Source organism: Cucurbita pepo, chromosome 16 (genome assembly GCF_057944985.1).
Source record: "Cucurbita pepo subsp. pepo isolate OVF chromosome 16, ASM5794498v1, whole genome shotgun sequence".
Classification (NCBI taxonomy): Eukaryota; Viridiplantae; Streptophyta; class Magnoliopsida; order Cucurbitales; family Cucurbitaceae; genus Cucurbita; species Cucurbita pepo.
In genome coordinates this window covers 1,055,043-1,063,952 of record NC_141813.1, presented here as the reverse complement: position 1 = coordinate 1,063,952, position 8,910 = coordinate 1,055,043, and the positions used below count along the sequence as shown (strand labels likewise).

Genomic DNA, 8,910 nt, shown 5'->3' with positions numbered 1-8,910 from the left:
TTGAGACATTTTTCCTCATTCCAAAATAGAAATGTTCGAGAATGAGGGAAAGTGTCACGATCGATAAAAAGAACGAAACTCCTAAAACCCAGTAGCAAAATCACGATCAATGAATTGTCAAGCATTTCTATCATTGGAAAGAGGAAAAGTGTCTCGATAAAAAACAATAAGAAGAGAACTCCTAAAACCCAGCAGTAAAATCACAATCACTGAATTCTCGAGCAATTATATCAGTGGAATGAGGGAAGTGTCTCGATCGATAAAAAAAAAAAAAAAAAAAAAAAAAAAACTCCTAAAACCCAGTAACAAAATCACGATCAATGAATTCTCGAGCATTTCTATCATTGGAAAGAGGAAAAGTGTCTCGATAAAAAACAATAAGAAGAGAACTCTTAAAACCCAGCAGCAAAATCACAATCAGTGAACTCTCGAGCAATTCTATCAGTGAAATGAAGGAACGTGTCTCGATCGACAAAAAGAAGACGGGAAGCCCTAAAACCCAGCAGAGTCACAATCAGTAAATTCTCGATTGATTCCCGAGAAGTAAAAAATTGAGTGGGGTTCGAGTTCGGAAACAAAATAGAAGAGGCATAGATACAAAAAGAAAAGAAAAAAGACTCCTTACAAGAGAGGTTCAAAAATGGAGTCTTTTCTTCACTTAATAATAATTCCACAAACATACACATTCTAAACCCAAACCCTAACCATTGGGCTTAAACACAAAACGACAATGACAAAAATTAACGAAACAAAAAACATAAAGACACCCAAACAAACTCAAAACACCTAAAATCCATTTCTTGTCACTGCCACCGCACTTAGAGGATGCTTCATCTCACACGAGAGCTTCAGCACCTCACTCAGCTCCACTGGGGCGGCTGGGTCCGGACCCCATTTGAAGTGATGGACCAGCTTAGCCACCCACAGTGTGACAGTCACCAGCCCCAGATTCTTCCCTGGGCACACCCTCCGCCCTGCTCCGAACGGCGCTAGTCGGAGGTCGCACCCTCTGATGTCCACGTCAGCACCCACGAACCTCCCTGGGTTGAACACGTGTGGATCTTCCCATACGTGGGGGTCGTGCGTTATGGCCCACATGTTGACCATGGCGGTTGTGTTCTCTGGGATAAGCATGCCGTTGCTGAGGTGGACATCCGACGAAGAGAGGCGGGCCCACGAGAGTAGTGGACCTGGTGGGTGTAGCCGCAGTGTCTCCTTCACCACCGCCTGTAAGTACGGCAGATTCGCCACGTCAGCGTCTGAGAGGCTACTTCCGTCCACAGCGGTGGCGATTTCCGTCGCGACTTGTCCCTGTATCTCCGGATGTAAAATTAACTCCGCCACCACCCACTCCGTCAGCAGCGCCGTCGTGTCCGTACCCCGGAAAATCATTTCCTTCACCCAAAAAAAAAAAAAAAAACCCTCAATCCAAAATTGAATTTTTTAATTAAAAATTAATTAAATTTACGTACCCATAAGACAGCCACCATGTCATCCTCGTTGAGCTTTTCATCGCCGTCGAGAGACAGCAAAACGTCGACGAAATCGGAATCATCCGACGGAGCTTGACCGCGGCGGTGCTCATCAATTACGCCGCGGACAAATTCATTAACTTTAGGGACGAGTTGGGCGCAGCGGTGGCGGATACGACCCGGGTCGTAGAATCCACTAAGCCAGGGGAGATAATCCGACCAATTAAACGCACCGAGCAGCTCGAACCCTTCACGAACCAACTCGCGAACCGTTTCTAATTTGGAATCGGTCGGGTCGAACCGCTTTCCAAATACGCTCCACATCACGTTGTTCAAGGCAGCGGCTTGGAGGTGTTTTCGTAAGGAAACGGCTCCGTTAAGGGTTTGTTGGTTGTGAATGGTTTGTAACATGGCGGCGCATTCGAGCTGGCGAGCGGGTTCGTGGGCGGCGATACGTTTGGGAGAGAATAAGTGGGTCGATGCGATTCGCCTCAGTAGACGCCAGTAGGTGCCGTTTGGGGCGAACCCTATGGCTCGCCCGAACATTAGACTCTTGGCGGACTGCTTGAGGGGGCGGTTAGCGAAGTGGGGTGAGGTTAGAATCTCCTTGGCTGTATGAGGGTCGGAGGTAACCACAACAGGGGTGGAGCCTAGACTGAAGGCCATTAGCTGAGACCTGCCTGTGGCTGCAGCCATGGCAGCCAGAGTCCGGTGGGGTAGGCCGTGGGTGAGAGAGAACAAGCTGCCGAGAATTGGAAGGCCGCGGGCGCCGGGGATGGGACGTTGGCCTCTATGGTTCCTTCCATTGGGCCAGGCAGTGCCGGCGGTAGCGAGAAGGGCGGAGAGGAAGGCGAGGGAGAGAAAGGCGAGGAGGAGGAGGAGCGGAGAGAATTGGGAGGGGAGGAAGTGAGGTAGGGTGAAGAGCCACCAAGTGGTGTCTTTGGAGGGGAGGGAAGAGAGGTCCATGGGGGAGAGAAGGGGGAGGGTTGTGAGTGGGTGTTGCAGGGGGAGGAGGGCGGAGAGGGGGGGTTTTATAGGGAGAGGGAGAGGGCGAGAGGGCGGAGAGGATGATTTTCACGTGGAGAGAGAGAGATTGGGATTTGCATGAAAGAGAGAGAGAGAGAGATTGTGATAAGGGCGTTAAGGGCGTTATGGAGAGGCAGAGAGAAAGGGAGGGGGAGAGATGATCGTGGGGTGGGGGTTACACTTTGGATTCATATAAACTCATTGAGACCTGTGAATGTTATTATTAATTTAACTTCACACTCTCACTATGGACTCTAAACCACACATCCCACCACTACTTACTTCCATTTCTTTTTCATATAATAATATCTCTTCCCCCGTCTATACTAGATATTGTTCTCTTTGGATATTCATTCTCAGATACTCGGGCTTTTCCAAATCTGGTAAGAAGCGAGAGGGTTTCATACTATTATAAGAATGTTTTGTTCTCTTCTCTAAGAGACGTGGGATCTCACGTATTTTGAACCCATTCGAAATGTTGAGTTGGTTGGGTTAGTGATACAAGCAATTTGGGTGATGGGTTATGCATGTAATCCACGGCTAGCAGATATTGTACTCTTTGGACTTTCATTTGTCTACTGGGGAGAGGTGTCCACACTCTTATAAAAAAATGTTTTGTTGACTCTCTCTAACTAATGTTGGATCTCACGTATTTTGAACCAATTTGAAATGTCGAGTTGGTTGGGTTAGTGATACAAACAATTTGGGTGATGGGTTATGTATGTAATCCACGGCTACCAGATATTGTACTCTTTGGACTTTCATTTGTCTACTAGGGAGAAGTTTCCACACTCTTGTAAAAAATGTTTTGTTAACTCTCTCTAACTGATGTGGGATCTCACGTATTTTGAACCAATTTGAAATGTCGAGTTGGTTGGGTTAGTGATACAAGCAATTTGAGTGTTGGGTTATGTAGTCCGCCGCTAGCCGATATTGTCCTCTCTGGACTTTCTTTTCATGCTAGGAAGAGGTTTTCACACTTTTATAAATAATATTTCGTTTCACTCTTTAACTAATGTGGAATCTCACATTTTTTGAACCAATTCAAAATGTCTAGTTGGTTGGGTTAGTGATACAAGCAATTTGGGTTTTAGGTTATGTAGTCCACCGCTAGCGGATATTGTCCTATTTGTACTTTCCTTTATCTGCCTGGGAGAAGTTTTCACACTCTTATAAAAAAATGTTTTGTTTCACTCTTTGACTGATGTGGGATCTCACGTATTTTGAACCAATTTGAAATGTCGAGTTCGTTGGTTTAATGACACAAACAATTTGGGTGTTGGGTTGGGTTATCACCTCATTATTTTTTAAATTAGTTTTAAAAAAATATATTGATTCACAGTACATATTACATTAATGATTAATATCTCTACAGTTCAAATATCAAACATTTACAAGTTACCGTGCATCACTAACCTCGATTACAAAATGTTAAAATAAATTATAATAATATTATTGGATTGAAATTGTAAATTTCATGAAATGTCTCACCATATTATAAAATAAATTATTTGATGGATTGGGATTTATTTATTTATTTTGGAACCTTAAAATTTGAATGTTCATATAGTGGATCATAATAAATGGATTTTATAATCATAAAAGAAGTAATTAATGAGTTGATTAACAAGGTTTGATACCTATGTGTATGTCCATGGTGGGAAAGTGTACCTAATGGAGCTGTCATGTCAACATGTTTGATACGAATAATGGAGGGAGAAGACAAATCTCTCGTACAAAATTTGTGTGTTTATATGAGGGCATCAATTCATTTGGCCTTTACTATCGATGCTCTTTAAACCCGGTTCACTTCAAGGGAACGAGAACGAATGAAAATGAATAAAGTTTCGTTCTTTATTATGATGTTTACGGAGCACTAGAATCAAACAAGGGACTTACCGACTAGGCAGGGCGTATTTTGTACTTAGAATATTCACATGTTTGAATACGGGAACAGGGTTTAGCCTACGAAAATCGGAGCGAGAAACTTAATTTGAAGAACAAAATTCTTCTTCAAGAATCAATATATTGTTGAGTGTGCTCGTCCGTGTTGAACATAACTCTTTGTGAGAAACACTTGCACTCTTTATTAAGATTAATCAAGAAGAGATTGCAAGACACTTTGTAGAATACTACTACATTTTGCTACTTGAGACTGGTTGGGATTTCTCGGGGTGAAAACCTAGTTAGGGTGTGTTGGATGATGGAAGTCCCACATCGACTAATAAGTGAGGAATGCTAACTCCATTGGTATGAGGCCTTTTGGGGAAGCCCAAAGCAAAGCCATGAGAGCTTATGCTCAAAGTGGACAATATCATACCATTGTGGAGAGTCGTGTTCGTCTAACATGGTATCAGAGCCAAGGTTTATTTTTTAAACAATATCCAATCCCTCTACACCATGTTGTCACAATTCGTCTAACCAAAAACAACTTCATCATATGGCGTGCCCAGCTCCTCCCCTACCTACGGAGTACGAAGCTTATGGGCTACCTCGATGGCACCAATGTTGCACCTGCCAAGTTGATCCCTTCCTCAACTGCTGCTGGTGCTGAGCTGGTCTCTAATCCGGCCTATAATCAGTGGTATGATCAGGATCAACAAGTCCTTAGCGGCCTTCTCTCCTCCATGTCTGAGGAGATTCTTCATGATGTGGTTGCCGCTACTACGTCCAAGGAGGCGTGGGATACCCTGCAGCGGATGTTTTCATCGTCAACTCGTGCTCGCACTACTCAGATTCGTGTTGAGCTCGCCACGTCCAAGAAACGAGATCAATCTGCTGCAAATTATTTTTGCAAGATCAAAGGGCTAGCCACCGAGCTGGCCGCCGCCGGCTCTGCCTTGCAGGATGATGATGTGATCGCGTATCTTCTCGCTGGTCTTGGCCCTGACTATGATCCCTTCGTCACCTCAATGACTACCAAGAGTGAAGCCCTCACCCTTGATGATGTGTTTGCACATCTAATGACGTATGAAGCTCGCCAACTACAACACCAGGCTGAACTTCAGTTAAATCTTGGATCTTCTGCCAATTATGCTAGTCGTGGTGGTCAGCAGAAGAATCGTGGGCGTAGGGATCGCGGTCGTGGTCGTTCTCAAGGTTATGCACCCTCTCGTCCTGCTGGTGATCGTCGTGGCCCTTCTGCTCGTCCTTCCTGCCAGATCTGCGGCAAAGTGGGGCATACTGCTATCCGCTGCTGGCATAGGATGGATGAGTCCTATCAAGATGAACCTTCTTCTGCTCCTCCTACGGCACTGGCGGCTACTTCCTCTTACAAGATTGACCCAAATTGGTACAGCGACACAGGCGCTACGGACCATATCACTAGTGACCTGGATCGTCTCGCTGTGCGTGAACGTTATCATGGAGGTGAACAAGTTCAAGTCGGCAATGGAGCAGGTTTGCGTGTTTTGCATACTGGTCATTCTCTAATTAATACTGCTACTCGTCCTCTTGCGTTGCGTAATATTTTGCATGTGCCTGAAATTTCCAAACATCTTCTTTCTGTTCATAAATTTTCTCGTGATAATGACGTATTTTTTGAATTCCATCCTTGGCATTTTTCTATAAAGGATCGACAGTCGAGGAAAAGTCTCCTAAATGGGAGGTGTGAATCTGGTCTTTATCCTATTAAGCCATCCGATGTCGATAATCTCAAGCACGCCTTGGTGAGCAGATCTACTACTCACGCCCAATGGCATGCTCGTCTTGGACATCCTTCATCTCAAGTAATAAAATCCATTTTGCGTCTAAATAATATTTCGTGTGCTAGTGAGTCATCTTTGTCAGTTTGTAATGCGTGTCAGTTAGCAAAGAGTCATCGATTACCATATACTAGTTCTTCCAATAGGTCTTCGTCACCTTTGGAACTTATTTGTTACCAAATCTATGATTTTATGGTTTGTTACCAAATCATAGATTTGGAATGTAATCTTCATTATACGCATCTATAAATACATGAGGTCGTGACCCATATAGGTCATCGTGCCATTCAATCTAACATGGTATCAGAGCCATGCCCTAAACTTAGTCGTGCCAATAAATTGGTAAATCCTCAAATATCGAACAAAGAACTCCTAAAGAAAAGGAGCCAAGCCCCTCCTCGAAGGCAGTCAAAAATGACTAAGACTCCAAAGGAGTCGAGCCTCGATTAAGGGGAGGCGCACTTTGTTCGAGGGGAGGTGTTGGATGATGGAAGTCCCACATCGACTAATAAGTGAGGAATGCTAACTCCATTGGTATGAGGCCTTTTGGGGAAGCCCAAAGCAAAGCCATGAGAGCTTATGCTCAAAGTGGACAATATCATACCATTGTGGAGAGTCGTGTTCGTCTAACAGGGTGTACGGGTATTTATGGTAGATACCAGAAAATCTATTTCTAAAATATCTCGATTTTTTTTCTAAAATATCTAGTATCTTTATTCTAAAATACCTATAAGGGTTACATACAATTACGGGGCTCGACCATATTGTGGTAATGATGATATTTTAAAATAATTGTTGAGGATTGTTGGGAGAAGAGTCTCACATAAACTAATTAAGGGGTTGATCATACGTTTATAAGGAATACATAATATTAGTACGAGGCCTTTTGGGGAAATTAAAAGCAAAGTTACGAGAGCTTATGCCCTAAGTGGACAATATCATACCATGCTTTTAACTTAGTCGTGTGAATAGAATTATCAAATGTCGAACAATGAAGTTGTGAGCCTCGAAGGTGCAGTCAAAAGTGACTAAGTGTTGAACAAATTGTGTACTTTATTCAAGGGCTCTAGAGAAGGAGTTGAGTCTTGATTGAACAAAGGGTGTACTTTGTTCGAGGGCTTCAGAGAAGGAGTCGAGCCTCGATTAAGAGGAGGTTGTTTGAGGGCTCCATAGGCCTCAGGAGAGGTTTTATGATGTACTTTGTTCAAGGGCTTCAGAGAAAGAGTCGAGCCTCGATTAAGGGGAGTCTGTTCGAGGGCTCCATAGGCCTCCGGGGAGGCTCTATGATGTACTTTGTTTGAGGGGAGGATCGTTGGGAGAAGAGTCCCACATCGACTAATTAAGGGGTTGATCATAGGTTTATAGAATACATCTCCATTTTGAGGAAACCAAAAGCAAAACACGAGAGCTTATGCCCAAGTCGACAATACCATATAATTGTGGAGGTCCCTAATTCGAGCACTCCAGATATTTTTGGCAAACAATCATATAAAATTTTACATGAACTAAAATCATATAACATCATAATCAAGATCCAAAACGAAAATATTATAGAATAAGTGTTGTTCAAGTTATTTACAAATGGGAAACGGGAATGGGATACAAAATATGTACAAATACAACCCATGAGGATACAGACTAACCCGACATCACAAGTCGATACCCTTATGTGACAGCGCAGCTCTCGAGCACCCCTCCACCTTGACCAGCAACATCCTTCACTTGAAAAAGAAAAAGTAGAATCTAGTCTATACACATCCATGTAAGGTTAACTGGTGGCCTTTTCATATAACAAACTATACCGTCAACATCTAGGGGAGAGACTCGTGTGTGTCTACCAGCTACTTGGTTTACCCATGTGATCCCATGCCCCTCTCAAAGCGGGTTTACAGTACAACGAGTTTGTTCAAGAGACCCCTAACTATTTCTACACAGGATAGTGACACCTATCATGAGCTAAACTATTTATGTAATCCATCGTCCCCTCTCAAGGCTAGTGTATGGGCTCTCGACACGCTTCTACACATAATTTAAAGAAAAAATATGCTTGCATATTAGCACGTTCAAGCGATTCCTACAAGTATTACTTAAGAAAGTCTAAGAGGTTACTGACTTGGATGTCGCGTGCCTTTTCAAATTATCTTTTCCATGTGTTAAAAGCTCCAATTTTTTTGAAAATTTACCGATAGGCCCTAATTCAAGTATAATTAAGGTTATTATTGAAATCAGGATGAAAAATAGTCGAACGGAGGTCAAACAGGACAAAAAGGAACTCACCATGCGCACTCACGCGACTCCATACACAAGGAGGGAGTCCAACACGCGGATTCACGAGCGCAATAGAGGAAGGATACTCATGCTCCTTGCGCAACGATAGAGTCGGGTTGGATCAAGCGTTAGTTCGGGCCGCAGGTCGCAAATCTTGGATTGGTCAAGTCGCTGCGAGTCTACTTCTACCTTAGATGTGTGTCGTTGCCAATGGACTATGTCACCTCCGATCCTAGATGCATACGCCTCCCCTCCACACAACACGTGTCCACTTCTGGTTCGTCTTCTTCATGCGTTTTGCAAATGAATTTTTTTTTCTAGCTCGAATCAACTTGGTTCATTCACCAAAGTCGTATTAATCCATATTTCAAAAAAAAAAAATCATCTTCTTCAGTCAACTATATAGAAAAATAAACGAGTTGGGCCAAAAATTAACTTCT

General features: G+C 43.3%; 1 protein-coding gene and 1 non-coding gene across 2 annotated transcripts; one reads left to right on the top strand and one right to left on the bottom strand.

The window, feature by feature from the left end:
- Positions 1-659: 659 nt before the first annotated feature.
- CYP78A7 (cytochrome P450, family 78, subfamily A, polypeptide 7) lies at positions 660-2,638 on the bottom strand. The gene is made up of 2 exons (XM_023657301.2): positions 1,473-2,638; positions 660-1,395 (listed from the first exon to the last, which is right to left on the bottom strand). The coding sequence occupies exons 1-2, from the start codon at positions 2,436-2,438 to the stop codon at positions 787-789; spliced, it is 1,575 nt and encodes a 524-aa protein (XP_023513069.2). The 5' UTR covers positions 2,439-2,638; the 3' UTR covers positions 660-786.
- Positions 2,639-5,335: 2,697 nt separating this feature from the next.
- LOC147787708 (small nucleolar RNA Z247) lies at positions 5,336-5,475 on the top strand. The gene has a single exon (XR_015412599.1). It is a non-coding gene; the product is annotated as a small nucleolar RNA Z247 (small nucleolar RNA).
- Positions 5,476-8,910: the final 3,435 nt, after the last annotated feature.